Raw genomic sequence first — 27087 nt, 5'->3', positions numbered from 1 at the left:
TTAAAGAAAACATACAAGCAGATGAGCTTGGAGAGCATTGTAGTCAGTGTCCTCCCTCCAAAGCGCGGCTGATGAGACTTCACTGTGAAGGGTATTAGTCTGGGGGCGAGTGTATACTGTGTGAGAAACACCTTTCATGGTGGGCAGCCTAGGTGGGTAAAGCCTGGGGAAGGATGGGCCACTGTGGGTTGATTTGCTTAGATTCTGAACTCAGGGAAGAAGCACCCAGATGGTTGGGTGGTCTAACCCAGGTCCCAAAGTTGGAAGGCGCTGACCAGATTGCGAGCAGAAAGCAGTCAATTTTTTCTTATAGTGTCTATACTGCTGCTCCCAAGGGACTTTCCTGCTGGGGAAAGGGCATGACTAGAGACAGCCTAAGCCACATCAGGATGAGAACAAACTCTGGGCCTAGGTCCCTACCACTCTAGAGCAGTCAATCTGATATATTTCTCCAAGTCTGAACTTCTCTCGCAGCAACTGATGGAGATGTCAGTGTTTGTCCAATAGGATAAAAAGAAATCTACGTGAGAGCACGGGTGCAGTGCTGTCTTTTGTGGCGGTGCAGCAGTATTTATCATATAGAAGTCGCTTGAAATACTGTGTGAGGTGAGCTGTGTGTGTGTGCACAAGGGCATATTTACACATGCATAATCAATCAGTCTGGTCATTCTGATTTAGAGGAAAGAGATTCAGCTGCTAAAAGATATCATTTGATACCCAGAAGAAAAACATATCAAAGGCAGTCATTTTTCCCCCCATAGTTAAACTCTTTTCTCTTTCTTAATCTCCATAGCAGTAACTATAGGCTAACAGGACAATGCACTGGTGTGAAGGGAGAACCATTAAAACACAGAGAATGGCAGCCACACCTACATGCCCACCCAGCCACAGCAGGTAAAATAATGAAGAAAATAACAGTAGGCAACTAGAGCTCTTGCTTTTCTAGTAGGGATGTATTATGAATTGGTGCAATGACTTTGTCACAACTGAGAATATACTAAAGTTGACCACATGCACATCCCATAATGCAGCCATTGCAGTCTCTGGCATAAACTCTCCAGGAAGGTTGCGCCAAAAACATTCAAAAGACTACACTTTCCTCAATTGCTCACTTAGCAGAGAATGGTGAAATAAAATTGTAGTATAGCCTTCCAGTGGAATATTATTCAGCGATGATCGTGAGAGATCTACTATGATCTTAAAATGTGGATTAATCTCATCAACAATACTGAGTGAAAGGACATGCACAGACAGGGTGGCTAGGGAACAGATCAGCTGATGGGCCTATAATAAGCATGCATAGTGCCCTGAGTTCACTTCCCTTCATCCAACAATGAAAATGACAACAAGACAGGTGTGTGCTTATGGCTCTATTTAAAGAAAACATAGAACCTGGGCAAAAAGTCTTTATCCTATTCAAAGTCAGACATAGCTTGTGTTGTTTCTATTGCCATGATAAACATCATGATCATGGCAATTTGGAGGTGGGAGGATTTATTTCAGTTTACATGCCTCAATTATGGTCCATCGTGAAGGAATGTCAAGGAAGAAACTCAAGGAAGGAACCTACAGGCAGGAACTGAAACAGAAACCACAAGAGAGTCCTGCTTACTCCCCAAGGCTCGCTCAGCCTGCTTCCTTATAGAAACCAGGGCCACAGGCCCAGGGGTGACACAACTTACAGGGGGATTGGCCTTCCCCCATCAGTCATGCAATACAGATTTGCTGCAGACAAAAATTATGGAGGCGGTTTCTCAACTGTGAATCTCTCTTCCCAAACGACTCTAGCTTGTGTCAAGTTAACATCAAGTTAACCCACACACTGAAGATGGAGGACTCTGGGTACTTGATTTGTATGCTTTTATGAAGATGTTTTGGGTTATAAAAAGGCATCAAACCATATGTATACTTCTCTGTCACATGTCATGCACATTTTTAAAAAGCTCAATGCAAATGGAAAGATTGGAATAAGATGTGCTACCCGGGTGGACCAAGCTTAAAGATTAGGTTTTTACTTTGTCAGGCCATCTGTGATTCTCACACGAACAGTAAGGCAGGTGAACAAGTTTGGCCTGGGAGCAGATGCTGGCTCTAACAGCCTACCCATCACACTGCATGCACACTGCCTCCTTTCCCACATTCAAATATCTTCTCGTGATTTCACTCCGCTACAACTTGTTTACTTTATCTGATAAATGGCTTTGACTGTGGGGGTCAAAAACGAGGAAGCATGGTGGAGGAACTATTTAGAAAAAAATAGTGACAGAGACTGTATTTAAGTTAGAAATTCCAGGTGGGTCTTTCATGGCTCTGGAGTTCAATCTTTTGCCTCTACATGTGCCTGTACTAGCAATTACAACTAAAAACACATATGCACACATACATATATCATATAGCTTTCTGTCTCTGTTTCTCTCTGCCCATCTCTCTCTCTCTCTCTCTCTCTCTCTCTCTCTCTCTCTCTCTCTCACACACACACACACACACACCACATAGCTCTCTGTCTCTGCCTGTCTGTCTCTCTCTCTCAGACACACACACACACACACACACACACACACACACACACACACGAGAATTACGGGAGTAACCTAAATCTAAGTGCTGTTCCAACACTGTTACTTTAACTTAGTACCTACTGTTGTACTGTTGTTTGATGTGAATGACTGGAAAAGATGAAAAAATGACAGGCTACGCATCCCCATCCAAAAATCTGGAAACTGAAATAAATGCTTCAGAATCAGAACTCGAGAACCAGTATGCATCATAAACAGAAATTTCCACAGCTGACTTCATGTGGTGGATTGTGGTTTTTGAAAAAGCAGATGATGAACTGGGAGATGGCTTAGTGGGCAGAACATTGGGGATCTAGATAAAAACCTAAAATCCAACATTCCTGCACTCTAGCTTTTCTGTTTAAAAAAATACTCAAACATTGGTGCTGTGTCTTTGTGTCTATTGCCAGCAGAGTGAAACGTTGGGGACACCACTTAGCCATCTGGCACCCATACCATTCATGGACTCAGAATGCCACCGAGCAAATGCCAGCAGTGACAACAATAGCACTGCAAAGCTGAGAAAGTAAATGAGAAGAGGGATGCCACTTTGCCAGTTTGCCGAGCATCATTTTCCCACACCCAGCATCTCGAGGAAATCTGCCAGGAGCTTGGAAGGCTCCAGTGTGGTGCCGTTGTCCACTGCCAGGTTCTGCAGCCTTGGTAGCAAGGCCATTCTTATCCACTGCCAGGTTCTGAGACCTTTGGCAGTGGGCCCAGGTTTACCTAGCCTGCAATTCAGAGGACATGATGATCAAGTTTTCCTCCTTCTTCTAAGATGCTGTCTTCATAGGCTCCAGCATGGTTCAACCACACACATGACAGAAGCCAGTTACTGCACGCTGCTCAGTACACTAACTTAGTGACATGGGACATGTGGCTCAGGCAGGTCTACAGAAACAAGCCACAGGCTGCAGGAAACTCTACATGGGTGATGGCTAATGGAAGCCAGGATTCTTCTTGGGATGATACAATATGTTCTAAAGCAGGTTGTAGTGATGGTTATAATACCCTGAGAATCTACTTAAACCTATTTAAGGGTGTATCATATTGCATGTTAGTCATATGCTAATAACACAACTTTCAAATGCCTGTATTTTAATTTACTGGAAAAAGCACCCACAGGTTCAAGGTTGCTTCTTCCACCAACTTGCTGGTTTTATGAGATACTGGCTGGCTCTGATCTGCTAGTCCTTGAGTCATCTCTCAATTCTGTTAAGATTCTGTGACTGCACACTGAGACACATAACAGGAAATATGGAAAAAATACCAAAGGAGGAAAATTAAGGAGGTAACAAAGAATAGATACAGTGCGCTGGAGAACAGACTGTGACACAGGCTGCAGTGGCCTACACAGGCATGTCATGGTGGAGATGGGGAACAGAGGAATCACACAGTTAGCATTGGTCTCTCACAGCATCAGCACCCGAGAGCATCCTGTGCTCATCTCATTCATGCAGGGAGGAGAGGCCTACCTCAGAAGGAAATGCAACTCAAGTCCAGAACAGCGCACAGTTCTTAATATTTAGCGGATTCTTACATTTATGTATTTGACAAGAAAAGTGCTGGGAAACACTTTTGCTGAACATCACACTGTGGCGTTTTAGCACTTTCTTTTACAAATGTCAGTCTGCAAAGTTGAAGAACAGTAAGCTTTTTTCTTGGAGAAATGCACTTGCCAGCAAAGCGAGAGAGTGATGGCATTTCACCTTTCCTACATCTACTCACTAGGGTAGAAGCAGATACCCACAATGCACCTAGAGAGACAACAATACATAGCCCTGAATGAATTACACTTCAGGTTTTATTTAATAAAGAAGACCATGAATATGTGCAATTAATGTCACATGGTCTTTTGCTGTGCTCAGTCTTGTGCATATTTCACTCCCATCTCTGGTTTTGAAGTTTAAGAGAGTCTAAAGCCCATAGGGTATTATGTATTATGCATACTTCATATAACCCAAAGAATGAAAATTGAAATTTGATGTGAATTTAAATCCCCCACAAATCCCCACTTCTAATAAAGTGCTGTGAGTGACAGCGGAGGCAATGATGCCAGTGTCTTCTCTGGTTCTGAAGTGCTATAAGGAGCTCAGCCTTCCAGGACGATAAAGATAAAGAGATTCCATGCTCTGTAATTGCTATACAAGTTCCTATGCATGCTAGGTACCCAGGGCAAGGGGCCAGGCAACATCTGCAACTCACAGATATATTTCTCAAGACGACACACTTTCCTTATCTAGCACCTTTTTCCAAATGTAATGGTGTAGAGGTATCACCACCACCACCATCATCACTGTCTTTCTCACCTCCAGGTCTACAGGGAGCTACAGGCAAAGTGGACAGAGAACAATGTTTTATGGTAAAAGAAACAGAGGGTGTGGAAGCCATCCCTCAGGCCTACTGGGGGTCAGGGCTTCTAAGTGCAACTTGAAGGTCATTGTCAATATCTTCGCAGCACGTCTTGGACCCGTCAACCTCTCAGCCACTGCTGAATTGATGCCCCAGCTCTTGGGAATTAAGTTCCGTAAGTGAAAGCCCACCATGAAGCCACTCTGTTTCTCTTGTTGACACAACAGGGAAAACAAGCACACTCAATGGGGCTTCCAGGCTAGTTGCGGATCCCAAACTCCCTGGAACCTTTGGCTCTAATATCTAGTTTGCAGGAATTTACGGAACAGAGGAAACACATCAGCACCACAAGGAAGCGCAACCAGATGGAAAGTGAGAAATAACTCTCTGGGGCAAAGCTGCTGTGTGAAAAAGAAGACTGGGAGATAGAGACGATCACAATGACTGAGAAAAAGTGTGGCATGGCTAGCAATTAAATTAAACTAGCTGGTCATTAATTTTGCTGGACATGACAAAAATGTTGTAGGTCCTATCTGGACATTCTTATTTAAATGTGCAAATCATAGAATCATATTTCTTTTTTTTTTTTTAACATATTTTATTAGATTTGTTCTTTGACAATTTCATACATATTAAAAATGTATCCTAACTTCTATGGGTTCCCCCACCCCCCACCCCTAATCTTCCTCCAATCCCAATTACCCACTCTTTCTCACTTTCATGTCTTCATTGAATTAAAGTACAACCTATTTTGATAATCTTTGTTTAGAACTATCTGTTTGAACCTGGTGGGAAGATAGGGAAGACAAAGCTTGCTTCCTTGATTCCATCAGTGGCCAATACCTCAGCAGGGACGGTTAGAGCCCTGCAAGCCCCTTTCTGATCCATGACTGACTGGTATAGGCCTGGTTTTGTGCATGGCTGGTGCAGGCAGCCACAGATGCTATAAGGTCATGACTACATTGTCTGCTCTATGCCCAGAAGACAGCATTTCATAGCCCTCCTCCCTTTCTTCTGGCTCTTACGTTCTTTCTTCCTCTTCCACAACGATCCCTGAGACTTAGAGAGAGTGATATAAATATCTCATCACTCAGCTGTCAGTCTCCTCAGCCTTGTAAGCCATGATAGGTTTTGAAATTCATGGCAAAGACAAGCTTCTCTAAGGAAGACTGGGGGTAAGTTTATGTGTATAAGTCTGTATGGAAGACAATCTGGTGCCATGAGAATTTAGCTAAACAACAGCAGTAAGTTCACTCATAGGGTCTAAGAATCCCTCCACTATAGTTTCTTGTTTGGTTGGTTCTTGGTTTACAGTACAAGGCATGAATTCTCTCTTGAGGAACAGGTCTCAACCTGCCACGACCCCTCCAGTAGAGTCTGTGTGACAAACGTTGCTACAGAACCTGAGGCTGCGACCCCTACTCAAGGGAGAACCTCCTGGAACAGGTCTGATGTTTCTGCCAGGAGTGACTGATTACAGCACTTGTTGTTTTGGGATCATCCTGACTGTTTTTCTGACTGTTTTCTCTTTCTGCTTTTGTTTTACTTTTCTTATCAAAGAACTTTTCAGATGTAACTGTGTTGCTAGGTGACCCTTGACTTGAAACTGCAGCCAAGGGTCATTCAGTCAAGTTTACTACTAAGTTTCACTCCTCTTGTTAATAAAAACATGGCTAAGAATTAGTCACCAGTGAATAGTTCATACTATGACTTACAAATAAAATGTTTGAGTAAAACTCCAGATAGTGGTGGCTGAGTTAAGAAAACAAACTGTCTTGACTCACAGATGTTTGGCATAATGAGAGAACATTAACCTTTGATAAAGAGGGCACATGCCCTGATTCCAATCTAGTGACTTATGAATGATTGTTCAAGATTGATGACAACAGAATTTACACTGCATCCTGTAGTTTTTTAATTGTATGGAAAAATAATGTAACCACAAGAGAACACCCTCCATTTCAGGAGATGTTTATAAAAACCTGGCTTGCTTGTCTACAAAATACACTCAGACTCAAACTTCCCCTGAGTTTGTCTCTGTTTGTCACTCGCCTATCTCTTGCCCACCGATGCTTCGAGAACTCCTGACCCCAAGGACCTATACCTGACTGAGACGGTCCACGGCATCAACCCCCACCTGAAAGCAGTCAATTACGCCCATAACAGTTGTGCCACTATTGTCCCAGTGAACACATCTTACTTGGCAGTTTGGTGTTGTAGTTTATAGAATTCACAACTACGTAAGACTATCCATGCCTCTCTCCCCTAACAGCCTATATAGTACCTTTAGGGCACCATGAAAGCTAGCCAGGAAGAAGCTTCCAGCTCAGGAAAAATTGACTTCTTCATCCATGTAACCAAGGTGGGTGTTATCTTCAGGAATGGGATTTATTCACTAGTTTTGGTGAGTGACTAAACAGAAGAGCAGCAGCCTGTATTGTCTGTGGCCTCTGGGACCTCTCTCACCAGTAAGGCACAGGTGTCACATATTTGGCACTTTTATGTAATAACTTAGGGCTTTCAGGGGTGGTATTATCTAGACATACAGGACAGGTTCCTTTTATATCTTCTTTTCAAAACTTAACATTTCTGATTCGCTCACAAAGTAGTAAGCTGTTTTGTTTTGTTTGTTTGCTTGAGTCAGGGGCTCACATATCCCAGGCTGGCCCATGCTCAAGTGCTGGATTAGAGGTGTATACCACCATGCACAGTTTATGCAGTGCTAGATGTTAAGTCTAGGGTTTTGTACATGTTAGGCAAGTCTACTGACAATTGGGCCTCTATCCTTAACCAGGTTATGATTTTTTTTTCTGAGAGTTTGTCAACTAGCACTGGAGGCTGGAGTCAGAGGGCACAATGAGTGGCCAGGGCAAGGCTCCCTTGAGTTGGGGAAACATCAAGGAATTACATTTGCAAAGTTCTCAGAAGCTAGCTCTCTCTCTCTTGTTGTTTTATTTTACCAATGTATTAGGTAAAAGGACATAGTTTACTATCACTGGCTTTTAAATGCTACTTAAGTTGTATTTTTACTTCCTTTAATCCATATTACAGCTTGTCACTATTGGCAACTCAATGCCATTCTCTAGATGGCAGAACCTTAGGGGTATGAGAACGGAATTTTTTTTTTTTTTTTTTTATCATTTCTGCCAGCAGCCTTCAAGTTTGGAATCTAGTAATGAAGGCATGTGTGCAAAAGTTGAAAACCAGAATCAGGAGATGATATTGCTGTGGGACAATGCTAGGAAGGTGTGTAGGCAGTGGCAAAGGGAAGAAACAAGATTCTTCTAGAAGCTTCTTGGTAACACTTAGATGCTGAAGACGGCTGAAGCCAGAGGCAGTTTCTTTCCGTTTTTCTATTTCCTGATCTCCTTAAAACTTTGGGGGCTTCCATGCCCCTTTCCACCAGTTTCCTCACAGATTTTATCTTGCGTTTTGAATTCACTCCAAGGTAAATTGTCCAGAGAAGCTTCTGTTTTTTTTCAACTGAATTCTGAACAATACATGGTATTATTAGTCAATCTGTACTTATAAATCTTAATTCAATGTGTTTAATGAATCACCAAGTAGTCTCCCCAACTAACAGTTAACTAGATGCATGGTTTTCTTAAATTTTTTAAAAAAGAAATGTCTGATGTTAGTCATGACCTCTGTACCACCAATATAATGCTGATAAGTTGAAAACGTCAGACTCTTTAACTAATAGTGCAACTTTTAAAGAAAATTTATTTATTTATTCACTTTATATCCTGGTGTGTTATGATATTTCTTAACAGTTACTTCTTTAAAATACTGGCTTTAAAAATAACATTTATAATGACAGCTCTGTTGGTGTCCTAAATTACAGCAAAAAGCAAGGACACTCTTGAACAAGGCCTCCTTGTTTGGTCCCAGTGAAAGTAGTTCTGCTTGTCCTGTAGGAAGACAATTTTTTTGTTGTTGTTGTTCACTCTGTTGATGCCCTTCTGTCTGTATACAAAAGAACTTCTCCATGACTCATGGCAGATGGAGTGTGAAATGTGTTACGTTACTTATAAAGGCAGCATAGTAAAAATGTGCACAAAGTTTGGTATAGGTAACCTGCTTTCTTTATATTTGTTTTTACCACAACTTATACTAATCCTCACAGTAAATTCTCTGTGATCCTTGTGGGTAGTAGCTTGGCTCCTCTGACTTGACATTACATCCACTGTCAGAATGTTCTACCATCAAATGCGATTCTGTGTCAGATGGTAAAAACCAGTAAAGTACCATCCTGTTTAGAGCTCTCAGGCTGCAATTTGCTCCTCTGACAGCTGTTTTAGCTCTTATGTGCAAAACCACTGTGCATATTATTTCCCTATGGCCCTTCTTCATTAGTACCTTCGGGGCTCGTTAATTGTCATTAAGTTTTCCTGCTAATATGAAATTCTTGACTGTTGAAACTGTGGCTTCTCAAAGGAAAGTTTGTGAACCTTTGATTTTATTTCCAGTCCTTAATTGGAATGTTGGTCTTTGTTTTTGTTTCCTTTCTGTTGCCAAAGTAAAACCCTCTGACCAACAGCTGCTTCTGGAAAGAAAAGCTTCATCTGGATTACAAATCCAGAGATCACACACCATCACTGAGGAATTTAGGATAGGACCTCAAGCAGGAACCTAAAGGCAGGAACCATGGGATAATCCTGCTTGGTAACTCCCTCGATGGCTTGCTCCTGGGCTCATGCTTGGGTAGTTTTCTTATCAGCTCAGGATCATCTACCTACGGCTGGTGCTACCCACAGTAGCTGGATTAATAATCAAGACAATTCCCCACAGACATAGGCCAATCTGATCTAGGCAGTTCCTCAATCATGGCTTTCCTCTCCAATGACTAAAGGCTGTGTTGAGTTTCATTTTGTAGCCCTGGCTGGCCCTTTACATCAGCTGTCTACCTCTGCCTCTTGAATGCTAGGAGTAAGAGCATGTGCTACCATGCCTGGCTTGGAAAAACAACAACTTGCTTGAAAGTATACCATCTCTGCAAGGAAAATATTATTATTTGAACTACACATTCACTTTCACATTGACTATTCAGGAGCCGTGTGCATTCTGTGGCTTTACTTGTGCTATAGGTCAGGGTTAGTCAAATTTTTACCCTGAGGATCAGGAGAGCACTAAATCTTTGAGGATTCTGTTTTTAAAAAACTTACAGCTGCCTACTTAATGCCAAAATTGAAGCTTTAGTGGGGATCACTGACATTAGGATCTAAAATAGACTTCTGAATAATTTTCGGCTTCTCCTTCTGTAATTTTCATGGCTACACACAGTGGTAGTGTGCAAGTCCAAGGAGTTGCAACAATTCTCTCTTTTGTGTCTCATCCACTGACCAGCTGGCTGTATTTCAGGAGTGCATATAAGGTCTGCACATTGCATCCCTCCTGTCCCATTCTTAGCTTGGGTAGATCCTATCTCTTGCCTACACTATTACAATGAAACCTTAATACACCCCCTTGCTTCTCTTCTTCACAGATAGTCAGCTACTGTGGCAGAATTAAGCAGTCATCTTATGAAGCCATTAGGTTTAGACAATGTTTTCTCTAAGAGTAAAGTGTTTATAGTTTGGTCCCAGGATGTAGCATTGTGAGGTAACTAGTCCTTTAAGAAATGGGACACTAAAGAAAAAAATTAAAGAAGATATCTGAAGATGAAAAGGTCTCTTATGCTTGTGGATCAGTAGTACTAAAATAGAAAAAGTGGCCAAAAGCAATCTACAGATAAAATGCAATCCCCATTCAAAACCCCAACACAATTCTTCACAGATCTTGAAATGACAGTATTCAGCTTCATATCACACACACACACACACACACACACACACACACACACACACACGATAGCTAAAAACATTGTTGAGTAATAAAAGTATTTCTGGAGGTACCCATCCCCAATTTCAAGGTGTACTACAGAGATATACAATAAAAACAGCATGGTATTGGCACAAAACTGATATGTTGATCAATGGAATCAAATCAAAGATCCAGCAGACATAAATCTACATACGTATGGATATCTGAACACACATACACACACACACACACACACACACACACACACACACACACACACCCCAGAAATACACCCCAGAAGTACACACTGGAAAAGAGACAGCATCATCAACAAATGGTGCTGGTCAAACTGGATGGGTGCATGTAGAAGAATGCAAATCGATCCATGCTTATCATCCCTCTACAAAACTCAAATTCCAAATGGATCAAAGACCTCAGCATAAAACCAGACATATTGAACCTGATAGAAGGGAAAGTGGAGAATAGCCTTGAATTCATTGGCACAGGAGAAGACTTTCTGAACAGAACATTGTTATCATAGGGACTAAAAACAACAATTAATAAATGTGACCTCGTGAAGCTGAGAAACTTCTGCATGGCAAAGGACACCATCATTTGAACAAAGTGTCAGGCTGCAGCATGGAGCAAAGTTTATACCAACTACATATCTGATAGAGGGCTGATCTCCAAAATATATTTTAAAAAATTAAAAAACTAGATATCAAGAAAAAACCCAATTAAAAATGGGGTACAGATACAAACAGAGAATTCTCAAAAGAAGAATTCATATTGTTGAGAAACACTTAAGGAAATATTCAACATTCTCAGTCAACAGGAAAACGCAAATCAAAACTACTTTGGGAGTTCGTCATAGATCCCTCAGAATGGCTAAGATTAATAAAGCAAATGACAGCTCATGCTGGTGAGGATGTGGAATGAGGGAAACATTTTGCTGGCAAAAGTACAAGCATGTAAAATCACTATGGAAATCCAAATGACAGTTCCTCAAGAAGCTGGGAATAGGTCTACCTCAAGACCCAGCCAAACCACTCTTGGGAATATATGCAAAGGAATCCACATCCTACAACAGAGAAACTTGTTCTCTGGGAGAGGGAGAGGGAAGGGAGCCGAAGAGGGAGGTGGAGGGGGACAGGGAGAAGAAGGGGGAGGGGAGAGGGAGGGAAAGGGGGAGGGGAAAAGAATAAGATATTTATACAGGCATATGATTCAGGAAGAAAATCCTGTCATTGCTTTTGCATTTCTGTAGTGAAATACTTGAGAAGCAGCTTAAAGAGAATTGTTTATTTTGTTGGTCTCTGTGGACACTGATTCTGGGTGCATATTGAGGAAGAGCATCATGGTGGTCAAAGTATGTGGCACTGACCTCATGACAGACAGTAAGCTAAGTGAGACTGTGGAAGATACACCACCCCCAGAGACCCACCCCCAGGGCCTGTAGGTAAGTTCCACTTAGCGTGTCAAACATCTCCCAAAGTACAACCAGCAGCTGGGCCCCAAGAGTTTTGAACACAGAAACTATTCCTAAGGAAGCATAAAAAGACTCACAGGTCAGTTTCAATAAGAAGGAGAGGAGGGAGGGGACTGCAATTGGGATGTAAAGGGAATAAATAAATAAACTCAATTAAAAAAGAGAGAGACATAAAACTGCAATCTAAATGTAATCTCCTTTCCTTTTGTGGTGGTGTGGCTCTAGAGAAGCCTAAAAACTGCCTTTTTGTGATTAGGTGATTAGTATCAGGATAAGAAAGAGCAGATTCCACTTCAAAGGCAGAAAAAGAGGAGGAGCTTTGGAAAGAGGAGGGATGCCACAGTTGAAGCAAGTGGGTTTTGAAAGTACAAACACAGGCCCATCCATACAGATCTCAAAGAAACCATATTGCTTCCCCCACTCTCAGTGCACTTGGGAGATGCCCTCAGCTAGAACATTAGCAACCCTGAGACACAAAAGCTAGGGAAAGTTGGGCTGGTGGGAGAACCTACCCTGCCCATACACACCAGACTGAGTCTCTAATTTTCCAGGACCTAGAAAAGACATTGTAACACTTCATATTTTTTCCATTTCTCCCTTTGTTCTTTCTTTTCTGTACCACGTGTTTATTCTTGTTTTTGCTAAACTGTCCAATTTACTTTATCATGTTTAATTTTTTTATTTAACTATCTCTTATTCTTCTTTATACATTTATTTAAATGTCCCCGTCCTTTTATCATTATAGGGCAGTATTTTCTTGTGGGAAGTACTGTAAGCTTTGTCACAGGTGAAAGCAATCTTGGCGGGCTTTACCCTTGGACGCACCAAGGATACCTTGAGATAGACTGGGTGGAGCCACCCTGGGCCTGGAATTCAGGAAGTGGACCTGGGGACTCCACCTGGACTATTGTTTTTCTAATCGACCCTCAATGGGAGAAGGAGATCGCCATTCGCATGTGACACAGACAGGCAGAGAGGAGAGAGCAGCAGCAGGTTCAGACCCTGGGCTTGAGCGCATGTGGATCAGCGAACAGGCCGGACCAGGCCAGAGACACCTAGGGACCCTCATCTGTCCCATGGAACGGATACCGGAAGGTTCACTCTTTTTTCCCTTTAGCCTTTTCCCCTCTTGTGTAAGCTAGTTGGGTTGTATAATAAAGTTTGTTAAGAAACAGGACCTACATTTTCTCTTTTTGCTTCATTTTCCCCCTTTTTCTTTCAAAGAAACTTTAAGATTAAAAAAATTTTTTTATGTGTGTCATGGTTTGAAAGAGAATGACCCCCATAGGTTCATATATTTGTATATTTAATCCCCAATTGAACTATTTGAAAGGACTTGGAGGTATGACCTTGTTGGAGTAGGTATGTCACCGTGAGTGGGCCTTGAGGTTTCAAAAGCCTCTGCCGGGGACAGACTCTCTTGCTCCCACTGCTATCTGTGGATCATGATGTCATGATGTAAAGCTTCTAGCTACTTCTTCTTCAGAATCATGCCTACCTGAATTCTTCCATGCTTTCCATATGACAACAATACACTGAAAGACCCCACTTCTAAATGTTGTTTAGTCAAGGCTTGCTATTTTGTAAATGATTCTATTTTGTAAGGCTTGTACAATGGTTAAGGGAGGTCACCTGAAAGGCTCAGTCAGACTGGAAAAATACCACCATGTCACAAGGCTCGCAGACGTCACAAGGTTCATGGTCACCCACCATTTCACAAGGTCTACACAAGCGGTTCTGGCCAAGTTATTGAAAAAACAGGATGTATGGTCAGTGAATAGGCTAGCCTAAACATTTCCTGATTCCAAAGCCCTAACCAGAGCTAAATCTAGCCGCATTAAGTTAGCCAATCAAGACCCTGTAACTATGCTTCTCGCTTCTGTAACCCCCGCTTCCTGCTTCTCACCCTATAAAAGGGTCTCCTCCCCTTCACTCGGCGCGCCAGTCATCCGATAGACTGTGTCGCCCGGGTACCCGTGTAATCAATAAAGCCTCTTGCATTTGCAACCGGACTTTGGTTTCGCTGGTTCTTGGGGAGGGTCTCCCTGACGAAGGACACTCCGTGAGGAGGGTCTTTCAACACTAAACCTCGGAGAATGCAAGCAAACCTCAATTAAGTGTTTTCTTTTCTAAACCTGCCTTGTTCACGGTGTCTCTTCATAGCAATAGAACAGTGACTACGAGAAGGAGTGTTTTTGCCGGTATGTATGTATGTGCATCATGTTACATTAAATTTATCTGTTTGGCCTAGGAAGCTGATAACTGACACAGAGACTGAAACATATGCCAGGCAGAATCTAAACTGAACACTAATCTACTCATTAACTAGAATAAACTACTCTGAACCTCATAACATATATATATATCCAAGCACTTGACAATCTGATTCCTGGAGGCTTCTCTCCTCCTTCTCCCATCAACTGGCAACCATCCTCTCACCCTCTCAACTGTCAATTCTTGGCTCCTCGCCGTCTCTAGGAAGTCCCGCCTTTCACTTCCTGTCCTTCTGCCCAGCTTATTGGCTAAACAGTGCTTAATTGACAATTGTTACATCCACTCAAGACATTCCTCCACAGCATCGCATATGTGCGCTATGCCCAGGAAGGTAAGAAAAGGGCATTCGATTCCGTGGAACTGGAGCTGTAGATGGTTGCAGACCACTATGGGACCCCATGCCAGGTCCTCTGCAAATGCAACAAAAGCTCTAATCCACATGCATAAAATGTCACAGTGAAAACTTTCTTGGTATAGTAACCAAAAAATTCATTTAAAATGTAATGTTTTGATTCTTGGGAGCCAATTTCATATAAATCAAACAAATGTTCTCTCCAAATTAATATTTACAGTGTTCAAGATTTCATAAGTTTGAAAACAGATACTAGCAAATGACTGACTTTACTCAACAAATCGAAACTGAAATTTTCATTTCTTTTGATTTTTGTACAATTTTATCCGTTTCACATTTTTTTTACTTTTTATCCCAAATTTATTTGTAGGGTTGAATTATATCATGTTGGTTTTGTTGTTATTGTTGTTGTTTAATGTCATTTTCCCAAAAGAATAGTATAGCTTCACAATTTATCAAAGGACCAGAAGTGAATTATTTGCAAAACTTAGCAATAGTAAGAAGCGTTTCATTTTCAGATTGATGTATAACAGGACCTACCCTTTGACATCTGTCCATAGCTGTATTGAGTTCAGATCCCCTTGAATGTGTCGGCACAATGAAGCCAGTGCTCAGGCTATGGAAAAGAAGTAGGTGATGCGCCAAGGCCTCAGAGACACAAAGGAGAAGCCACTGTCCTTGCTTCAGCTGAGACAGTCCTGCCTGCTATCTGCCTCCAGAATTACTGTTTTCAATCCATATTCAAAGTAGATACTGGATTTTCCTCACATATTACCACAGTATATTTTTAAAAGATGTGAATGACATAGTGTAAAAAAAAGCACCTTGGCAACAGGAAATTGAATATACAAATTAAGTATTTTAAATAACTCACAGTGCCAACAGATGCTTCATTGTAAATAAAAGAAATGTTCTTTACAAAAATATAATTAGTGTTTTCTTAATGTTTTTAAATACTGTTTTCTTAAAATCACCCCACTGGCTATAACATGAAGCAGGAGTAGCAAGTAGATTTTGTTGATGTTGTGTAACAGTCTTCCCAGAGATTGAAACATTGCATGGTGCTGGGAAACTCCTTAAGAAGAAAGGTCAACAACTCAATCCAGCCTCAGGAATTCCCTGAAACTGACCAGATTCACTAAGCCCCTCCCTGCCACACTTAGCAATAAAAGCTGTAAAGAACACTCAGAGACCAGACCGCTGTCTGAAAGAAGCAAAAACCAACCCAGCTACTTAAACATGTTTAGACCCACTGATGAAGCACCTGGAAAGGACCTCCAACCTGTTGAGCTGCCTGAAGGTGCTCTAGGTTCTAAGCTTTGTGAGCTGTCACCATTCTCAGGTGGGCTTTGGTGATGTACCTGTCTTTGAGTCATTTCTATTGCTGTTAAGTAACCCTAATAAAACTCATGGTTCACCAAATTGAACTTTAGTGGTATCTGTGCTTTGGTCTGTCATGGGCTCCTGATCTGTGATGAGTAGACATGGATGTCGCAACTCTCCAGGAAGAGTTCTGTCATAAAACCACAGAGAGTGACTATTATCAATATAATTCCTCACAACTAAATTTTATCTGAATTATTCAGGGTTGGGGGTAATTTTAAAAATTTATAAATGTCCAATTATTTGGCAAACTGTAAACTCATGAATTTATTCAGTAACATTTTCCTGGATATCAGGTTTTTATATTTGAAGAAGTTTTCTCAGAACCAAGTTTAAATGGTGTTAAGCTTAAATTTTTCATCAAACAGAATTATGTCAAAGCACAAATGCTTAAAGTCATGCATGGTCCAACACCAAAACAGTGGTGGCTACATGCTGGAGGACTAATGAGTCTTTAATTGCTCTTTTGAACCATGGACTGTATACTTACTACAACAAAATGTTAAGAGCAGTATACATGTTCAGACTCAGAGGTTTGCATGGAAATAAGTAGAACCAAATTTGAAGCCCAATTTTCTTTTAGCCAGTGCTCATGTTTTTAATCCCAGATCTATAATCTGACGCCCAAGAGCCATCAGTATTATAATATGTGTTTCTCTAACATTTTAAAAATCTCAGGCATACTTACATCTTATGCATAGTTATAAACATTGCAAATATGCATTTCTGAGTCCCACAAAACAAGTGATATAGCAGAAAGACAAAATGCCATGTAACCCTAAGACAGAAGAAAAAGAAACTTAACTAAAAAGCACCAGTAGGCCAAAGGTGGTTGCTGTTCTACACAACCACGTAAAAAAGCAAGTAAAGGGTTAACATTCCATTTCCAAGGCAGTTGAGTGTTCGACAGAAGCAAACATGATTAGACAAAATAGAATCTCTGAGAGCAAGGGCTCACCCAAGGAGAGCAGTATGTCTTCTTCCCTGAGCCTTTCTTGCCTCTGAACATGGGTTGAGGCTTTAAACAAATTCTGCTCTCGAGCAAGCATCCTTCAATGCTAGCGAACTTCCTCCGGCCCTCTATGGAGTACTCAGGTGTGTGCCACAGGGGAGGTGGAGGGAAACCACTGACGTGACACCAGGTTTCTTACAAGGCTCTGCCTCCAAAGTCCAAGAGAAAAATCAAGGGACAGAAATGAACATAGGCAAGCCACAGTTTATTAAAACTGAAAGCAGACTCAGACCACAAAGATATTTTCAGCCTGGAATTATTAGTCCCTTATTCTGATAATCGATATACCTCTGGGGGGAAATTATTAGGGGGAAAAGAACACAGCCAATACTTTTTTTAAACAGTAGATATAAATGCATAATAATCCTAATATTAAATTTAGCAGACAGTTAAATGGACAGAACTGATGAAAAGATTAATTTCACCAAGAAATTTTTATTTGCAAAAAAGTATCAAATGGATATAGTACATTTAATGTAGAACAAGAGATGAATTCTGAAATAAGCAAGTTGTTGTTTGGTTTTTGCAGAAGATTAGGAATAACAGAAGACAGACCTAGTAAACCAAATCACAGTTAAACTGAACATATTCAAATTGAAGCAAACACACACACACACACACACACACACACACACACACACACACACACGGCCAAGGAAAGCAAGAGGCATGATGTGAGGGGAGGAAAAATATCTTAAATATGTATAGTTTGAATTACAGAAACAGGAAAGAGAAGAAAAAGTAGTACAAAAAAACATTTAAAGAGATATTGAAAGAAAGAAAAAAATGGGGGAAAAATCCTACCATGACATACTGAGTGAAAAATTTCCAAGGCAAGTGAGAAACAAAAACCCAGATACAAGGAGTGCAGTGAATCCAAAGCAATGGTGCAAAGAAAAGGCACCTGCGTGTAGCAATGTCACTGTGGCAAGCCAAAAACAAAGAAGAAAACTTCATTTATTTACTCATTTGTTTACTTCTTTTCATATAGTTCATGCTGGCATTGAACTTGGTATACGTCGTTGAGGTGAGATGAATTTCTAGCCATCCTGCACCCACCTGTCAATTGCTGAGATAACAGGCATTTTCCACTCCATCTGGCTCATGTGGTGCTGAGCTCCGATCCAGGGTTTCCTACATGCTTGGGCAGGCACCCTACCAACTGCGCTACCTTGGCGGTTTGAATAAGAATGTCTCCCAGAGGCTCAGGAATTAGAGCACTTGGTTCCTAGTTGATGGACTTGTTTGTGGAAGTTTAGGCGGTGCAGTCTTGCGGGAGAAAGTTTGTCACTGGGCACGGGCCTTGAGAGTATATAGAGAGTACACAGCCTTGCCTATATCCAGCCTGCTCTGTTTTGTGTGTGTTAGGAAGAACACAAAGACTTTGGAACTTTGCACTGGAGAAGCAGACACATCCACACAAACATTAGGGACGCACGAAGAGCTCCTACAAATTAATAATGGGAGTAACAACAGATGGCCCCCAAAAGTGAGCAAGGATGTAAGGGATAATTTCCAATAGACGTAACCCAGATGGTCAAAACATACGAAAAGATGGTCAACATTATCAGTAATCAGGGAGAGATGAGTGGAGGGCACAATGAGGTGGCACTGCATAGCCATCAACATGAGGAACACGAAACAGGCAAACAGCACCAAGTACAATGAGGTTGTCAAACAAGACTACTTTTCTAATGGGAATGTAAATTGATTGGGAGTTTGGAACAGTTTGGCAGTATCTACTAAGATAAATATAGCTGGGACCCATCGCTCAGCAATTTCATCCTTGCTTGTATAGCCAGCAGCGATGCATCAACCAACAGAGATGCATCAGCCAAAGACATGAGTGAGAATGCCCATTTTACTATCACTCAGAGTAGCACCACACTAGAAACACCTCCAGTATCCTTCAGTAGTGGAATGGATCAATACACAGCGATATCTTTTTTAAAAAGGAGCACTGTCCAGCACTGAAGAATAACAGCTCAGATCATGAGTGAATCTGAAAAACATAATACAAAGCTAGGACGTAGATGCCGAGATCATGAACTTGTCATAGTGGATTATTTTGAATTTTCATATGAAGTTCAGAATTCAGCACAGCCTGCATAAGAGGCTATGGAAAGTGGTTAGCACCGGAGTGCAGACTTGGAGAAAGGAAGAAGACATCTTAAAGGGTGGGGAACTGAAAAAGACTCTATATTATGGTCTTGAGCAGGGATGATTTCTTGTCCATGTTCAGGGAATTCTGGCAATACCTAGTGGATTGCCACTAGAAAGTCCTACACAGAAAGCAGCCATTTAGCCAGATGTAGGGAGGCCTGGGGTTGGGAGCCCTGGCCTAGATAGCAGTAAAAAAAAAAAAAAAGACATGCTTACGTATCAGGCGAATGCCTCTTTCTTCACAAAGACAGTAACGTGTATAGCTTGTGGATCTAAATTTCTCTTGTAAGCATTAGAAAATAGATAAAGAACTCAGGCACTGTTATAGGCCTGTAATCCTAATAATTGGGACACTGAGGCAAGAGCATCACAAACTTTAGATTCTGCCTCCTAAAAACCCAAATACAATGAATAAAGAAAATATAAATGTATGTTCAGATCTTTTCTCTGTGTTGGAAATCAAACCCAGGGCCTTGCACTTGCTAGGTGAGTGCTCCTTATACACAATTCTAAACAACAGTCTAATCCTGTTTTCTCTATCATTAATTATCAGCAAAACTTTTATAGAAATTAAGAGATCTTGTAGTTCATTAAATCTCATTGTCAGCCTATGATGAGTTACAAGTGTTGCATATTTGGGCCTGGGGGCTTCTAATGATGATCACAGCTTGATATGTCTGAGGCCTTGCGTGTTCATCCCAAGCATGAAAGTACCCTTGTGCACACATATCAAGACACACACACACACACACACACACACACACACACACACACATGCACGCACGCACGCACGCATGCACGCACGCACGCACGCACGTACACTCCCTCCTGCACAGTGCCAGCCAGGTGTTGCTATCCTTGATGCAGCAGTACCTGATGTGTGATCTAGCAGTAGCTCTTCACGCTGGAGCGTAAGCAATTGACAAGCCAGTTCCCAGCCCTTTGCTTGCTCACTGTTAGACAGGGAAACAGATGACACCATCCAGCTCCTCATCAAGTCAAAATTGCTGGGTAATCTTGCCTCAGATGCATTGGTCTTAAATACATATAGTAACATAGATTTCAAAGGATTTTATAATCCGGCGTTAGATTAATAACTACAAGTCAGAATAGTTACCTGGCTTTAATAACTTTGGAGATAACTCAGGCAAAATAGCACTACTGGGACAATATAGGGTCTTACTCATGTTTCACAAATAATCCCCAGTACAGATAGAATCAAACCAGCAGACTAGAATACAGTGATCTATTTTGTGAATTCCTAATAAAGGCATGAGCATTCCAACTGGAGGGCCATCAAAGCTGATCGTGCATGGCCTCTGAGAGATCCCATTCAATTGTGCTAGGACTTCTGCAGCCATGCCTAAAGCCCCAAACACCCAGCTCAAGGTAACATTCAGGGGACATCTCAGACAGTGCTGGTAGTCAGTGACTCACACTTATTGTACTAAATGCTAAACTATGACTCAGAGTGAATTTATTAGCTGCGGAATGACACTGCGCTTATTTGAATAGAAGTGAGTCACCCGGTGGTGCCCCAAAAAACCATCCTGCAGATTTCCACTTGGACAGTGATTCACATGATAATTGCACTGCGACCTGACGTGACTGACACATGTCATTTCAAACTTCACTGCTGTGGAACTGGCTCGGGATCACGCCAGAGAGTCTCTCCCAGCCTAGTGTCTCATATTTCTAGAACCTATAGGCCTCATAAGATGCAGAGCCAATGGGAACATACCCATTCAGCTCACACACTCGAGAGAACCATGGTCTCCTTCTTCAAGCATGCAACGCAATTCCTAGAAACATCTCCCCCAGGAAACACCCTGTTCGGCCTGGCAGTGGCGGCACACATCTTTAATCCAAGTACTCAGGAGGCAGAAGCAGGCAGATCTCTATGCGTTCAAGGCCAGCCTGATCTATAGAGTGAGTTCCAGGATAGCCAGGCTGTACAGAGAAACCCTGTCTTGAAAAAAACCTAAATTAACAAATACATTCCTGTTTGTTAAAATAACGTTGTAAGAGAAGACACCACCTCCCACCTCCTCTGCAGGCATCTCCTTGAAGCTGTTCTCCTCGTCCTCCTCATAGATGGTTAACATGGCTCCATAGGAAGACAGACATCAATATACAGTAAGATTTAAAGAACTCAAATTTGACATCCTTAGCTAAGCTACGACCACCAAACAGGCAAGTTTTGCTCTTTCACTTGCTAGTTCACAAAATCTGAAAGAATAAAGATCTCCTGTATGATTTTAAAGGTTTTCCTAGTAGGCTTCCTCATGGAAGTGACCCCCAGAGAAGCAGAAGAGTTTTAAAATGTAAGAAAGGCTTGAAAATGATTTCTAATATAACGCTGCTCAGAGAGATGAGTAGAATATGCAATTGCACACATCCCTTTGTGGGACCTTAGCTCTGAGGCCAGCCTGGCCGTCGCTTGCCCCGTGACCTTTGTGGTCATATCTTTATAACACCAAGTAAGTACCATGATGGCAAGGCCTTGCTTTCCTGGCGTACTCCTTAGCCTCTTGCTTGTCAAAGGGGGTTCACAAATCCTCAGCGCCCTTTGCCAGAATCAGAACTCTCATCTTCCTTCAGCCCCTCAGTAGCTGAAATCGCAAACTCTCAGAATGTTTCCGAGTTTGTAAAAGGAAGAAGGAGGAATGAGTAACTGGGTTACCATCATCCTATATTTTTATACGATAAATAGCTTTTGGGGTGAATTGTTTAATATTCTCAAGAAAATTAGCCTGTTTATTTCCTCCAAAGTTACTTTGAAATTGTCATTTCAGTGACAACATTGGCTGTTTTGTAAACACCACGACTTAACCTGTAACTCGTCACATGTAGAGTTGTTTAACAAAGAGAGCCTCGTGTAGCCTAGGCTGGCTCTGAATCTGCTGAGTGATGTGGCTGAGCATGGCTTCAGCTTCCAATCCTCCTGCCTTACCTCCTAGGTGCTGGGATCACCTGCATGAACACCACAGGGGTTTACATGGTGTGTGTGGGGGTGGGGGGAGGGGAAGCAGGAGGAGCATGGTGTGTGTGTGGGGGGGGGCATGACCCAGAGCTTTGTGCATTTAGGCAAGTGCTCTATCAATGGAAATGTATCTCTAGACCCCATAAACATAGCACTTTAAAATATTTATTTATTGCTTTTTTTTTTTGGTATGTGAATGTATGTATATTGGAGGAGTGCTGAAGATGTGGCCCACGTGGAGGTCAATTCTCTCCTTCGACCTTTATGTGTGTTGTTGGGTTCCTGGGTTTAAACGCAGGTCCTGAGGCTTGCACACCAAGTGTCTTTATCTGTTATAACATCTTACCAAACCCAACTCCTTTTAAAGAGTAAACCTCTCTTTAAATGCTGTTTGATGGTCACTTGTAAATATTTCACAATTATTCTTAATGAAAAAGCCCATGTAATAGAGAAATGAATTGTACTTAAATTTAAATATCAAGAGAAAACATTTACTGTTTTATGATTTGACAACAAAACCCTTATCAGTGTGTAAACACATACTTCATAGCATATGGAAATAGGCATTATATTCCTTATCTTTATATTCTGTTTTTTCTTTTGTGACAGAATGGCAATGTGTAATTCACTTGACCTCGAGGGCTATAATTTTTTAAATTTAAATTTTTTATTTTTTGCCCAGCCTCAGGAGAGCTGGGGCTAGTGATGCATGCATATTTATATGTTCATAGTTCTTTAGATTTTGAGAGCCACTATGCGGTTACTGGGAATTGAACTCATGACCTCTGGAAGAACAGTCAGTGCTCTTAACCGCTGAGCCATCTCTCCAGCCAGTTCTTTAGATTTTGAACTCCACTAAACCAACGTACCATCACTATAATAACAGTAGGAATAGCTTTGTAAAAAAAAAAGCATTTAGTTTTCATTTTATGTCTACATATGAGTGTCTGCACATATGTGGGCAGATTACAAGCGTATGAAGTGCTTGCTGAGGCAAGAAGAGGGTGCTGGATCCCCTAGAACTAAGGCTACAGGTTGTTGGGAGCAGCCAGCACTGGTGCTGGGAGCTGAACTCTGGTCCACTACGAGAGAGGTACATTCTCTTAACCAATGAGCCATCTCTCCAGCTCTGTGACTAGCTTTTGCACAGCGTGAGCCTGTGGAAAATGTACGGTACTAATTTATCAAAGGTATGCCACTCCTCCTTTTGCAGATAATAAACCAAAGCATAAAGAAATTAACCTCTGAAAGTCACAGCCTGGCTGGGATTTGAGACCGCACTTAACAGATTGCAGGAAGAACTCTCCACCTCTTAGATACTACGTCTTACTCTTACATGCTTTGCTGATGTAAGATACAAAAGATGCACATTAACGAACAGAAGATAAACAGGATGGAACCCTATAAAAGCTAGGTTTCTGGCAGATAGAAATAAAATAATTAAATGGTGTGCATTAGAATTGTTCCAAAGCACTTAAAGTTAAGGGTCGTTTTAGCACAAATATCCTTCGGGACAAATATCCTTCAAGTGGTGAGAAGTGATTGTTGCTGGAACTCTCCACTATGCACATTTCAAGAGTAAATTGGAGCCAAATAATCCAGGAGCATTTTTGCTAGCTAGCGGGCGAAGGGCTATCGCCAGCACTCAGCACTCTAACTGCAGTTGCCACTGGTAGCCAGGTTCATCAGGCCAGGTAGCTATCTGGCTGTGAAGTCTTGGAAACCCCAAGGCCTTCATCACAGTCTCAGGAAAGGATGAGGGATTTCCCTTCCAGCACTCTTCTTCCGGACAGAAATCCTCCGGCACCACCACTTTCTTCTGCGCTCTGGCGCGGTTCACCGCCTGGTGGCGCAGAGGCAGCAGGTGCTCCCACCAGAGTCTCCTGAGTCTGTCTCAGGCCAGCCCCAAACATGCTTTCACCCCACTTCTACCAGCGGCTGTGAGTGTGTGGCTAGCTAGCTCCTCTCGCCCAGGGTTTCCCTTGCTTTGGGATCCAGGAAGGCTCCTGACCCATCTCAGCTTCTGAAAGTCACCTCTCCCAGAGCCCAAGCCCCAGCTCCCTGCGTAGGGAGGGTAGGTAGTAACGTCTGCACACCTCTCCCCAACGCCCACCTTCTGTCGCACACTCCCGGTGTGTGTAAATCCTGCTGCGCATTCAAACCTCTCCCCAAACACTCACACGCCCCCCGAGAGCTGCCTCTTTAGAGTCCTCTCTCTTACCTACTCTCCTGAAGCAGTGGGTGGGGATATCCGCAAGCACCCAGATCTCAGAAAGAACCCACCCTAGTCCCGGGAGCCGTCTGCCTTAAGGCCCCTAACCAACCCAAGTCCCCCAAGCCTGAGGGCACCAGCATACAAAGACCCTACTCCCCGTTGCTCACCTACTTGCAGCCTCTCCGCTACCTACCCATACCTTCAGTTACCGCAGCCTGGGCACCTCGGCAGGTTCCAACGTCTGGAGCCCCGCTCTGAGTATTGAAAATCCAGCGCCCGGGCCTGGAAAGGAAACCACCCCCAGCGCCTGTCCCTTAAGCGACTGTTCTCAGGTGCTTGCGGAGCCCAGCGCTGAAGGAGAGGTCTGGCCTCCCACCTTCAGCTCAACTCTGCCCGCTGGCCTCCGAGGCGCGAGGGACAGCGTTCAGGGAGTGTCACCTTCCCACCTGCGCTCAAATTGCCCACTCCAGTCTTCGGCCCTGGGGCGCATCCTTTCCCGAACTCAGTGAGAGCTCGGACATTTTTCGTCCTGCACTGAGACCTGGGACCACCTGCGTGGTAGGTCTGATAATAATTGATCGCGAAGGTTCGGAGACCTCCTTCAGACACTGACATATTCCGAACCTACAACCCACTCGCAACAGGCACTGACTAACCCAGAGAGCGATGGCACGCCAGGGTTTCCCAAATCGGGCAAGGAAGCGACTGGCGCCCCAGGTCCTTCGAGCTCCTTCCACGGACGGGTCCAGGGTTTCAGGAGAGATTCAGAGAGGAAGAGGGGGAGGAAACCACGTACTTACCAGGCCAGTGTCCACTGGGCTAGCTGGCGGGGAAGCTCTGGCCCTCTGGCCTCCGTTGGCCGTGCGCATGCGTCCGGAGTGTGCCTTAGTTTTTCCTACACTAGTAAGCGCGGTTTCTACTCCGCCCGCGCTGACTCTCTGCCTCCCGCCCTTTCCTGCGTCTCTGGGTCTGAGCTCCCAAGCTCTTCTCTCTTCCTCCTCCTTTCCCTTCTCTGACTCCTTTCCACCCCCGCGCTCTCTTTCCTAGGGCTAGGCAATCCCTGGGCTCGCCTCCTTCTGGCAGCGGCGCGCAGTACTTGGAGGCTGGGGGCACTCCCAAGTCCCAATGCTAGCGAAAGGAGCCCCGGACTCAGCTCCTCTCAACCAGTCACAACAAAAGAGTGGGTGCGAAACTGAGCGAGCTTTGAGGATGCTGCAGCAAAGCCTTCTCTCTTTATTCTCTGGCCTTTGCTTTGCGGAGGCCTGTTCAGAGTGAGTGAACGAGTGCTGGGACCTTGTGAATGAAACAAAGCTGGGGAGCAAGCGTAGGGGTAGGGAGGTCGCGCCTGTGACCTGCCCGCCTCTGCAGGACAATCCCCACTGTCCCTTCTGCCCCCAACTCGTTCGGTACAAGCTCTCCAGAAAGCTCTTCTCTGTGTCTCTCTGTCTCTCTGTCTCTCTGTCTCTGTCTTTCTGTCTCCCCCGCCGTCTCTCCCCCAGTGGTCACAGACCGCCCTAGCCAGCCAGAGTGGGATGGACCCGCCCGGCGACTGGGATGGCAGGGTGGGTGCAATGAAACCTAAGCCTGGTGTCCGGTCTCTCGCAGTCCCTCTGTAGTCCCCTTTCACTCGGGACTCAAAAGTGGTGGGAGGGGAAGCCGGGTGTGGCCGCGGAACCAGGGGCCAGCTCCAAGGACGCCTTCCAACCCCAGGTCGCAGCTGCTAGCGGAATAACCCTTGGAGTGGGCCCCTGGGCAGTGCGCCTGAGCTCAGAGGGCTAAACCGAAGCAGCAGAGTGACCTGACACAAAAATAACATCACGTCATTTCCTCCCGCTCCCTCTGAGAGGGCAGAGGAGTGGGAGCAAGAACGCGGCTGCGGGCGTTGGCAACGCGTGGGGATGCTCCGGGAGGCTGGAGGAAGGAGCTGCAACTACAGTTGGAAAAGATCCTCGGAGGCGTTGGAGGGCTTCCTCCCGCTCCCAGGGACTATAGAAAGGGAATGGATGGCTTGGGATAACGTAGCTTCTAGTGCCATCGCGGATGTGGGAGTGTCGTCCGGGAGCCTTCCTACAAGTATGCCCAGCGCTGTTCCGACCTTCCAATATCCGGGTGCTAGACCAGGGTGGGCTGGGTCAATTGGGGCTAGAGCGAGTGCGGAAGGCTGGGGCCTCCTTACGCTGAGGATGGCTTTGGAGGAGTCCCCAGTACTCACAGACTCCGGCGAACTCTTCCCAGGACAGGAGTCCTCTTCTCCGGGCTCCGGGTTTAGACTTGCCAGCTTCAGACTGCGACCCCTCGGAGGTCCTCCTGGCAGTGCCATTGAGGCCGCAAGTAGGAGTAGGAGGCGGCAGGGCACTGGACAGAGCCAGGCGGTCGGCCAGGCAGGAAGTTGGTGGGAGAAGTCCCAGCGTTGCTGGTGAGCCGCTGGAGGGGGTCGTCGCAGAAGACACAAGAAGAATCGCGTGGGGCAGGAAAGCAGGCTAGAAAGATGGCATAGCAGCGTCGTC

At 43.6% G+C, this 27087-nt stretch overlaps 1 protein-coding gene across 3 annotated transcripts in view; it reads right to left on the bottom strand.

The window, feature by feature from the left end:
* Positions 1-25981, bottom strand: part of RGS20 (regulator of G protein signaling 20) — a 74096-nt gene extending 48115 nt beyond the window's left edge. The window contains exon 1 of one of the 3 annotated variants that reach the window (XM_084787225.1): positions 25381-25981. In XM_084787225.1, coding sequence (XP_084643351.1) covers positions 25381-25449 — 69 coding nt within the window. In that variant the 5' untranslated portion in view covers positions 25450-25981. Of the gene's footprint in view, positions 1-24773; positions 24798-25026; positions 25162-25380 lie in introns of those variants that run through there. The other 2 variants (XM_084787226.1, XM_084787227.1) reach the window with 2 other exon arrangements.
* Between the last annotated feature and the right edge of the window lie 1106 nt (positions 25982-27087).

This window comes from Acomys minous, assembly GCF_964271855.1.
Source record: "Acomys minous genome assembly, chromosome: 1".
Classification (NCBI taxonomy): domain Eukaryota; kingdom Metazoa; phylum Chordata; class Mammalia; order Rodentia; family Muridae; genus Acomys; species Acomys minous.
This window is presented reverse-complemented; position numbering and strand designations above follow the sequence as displayed.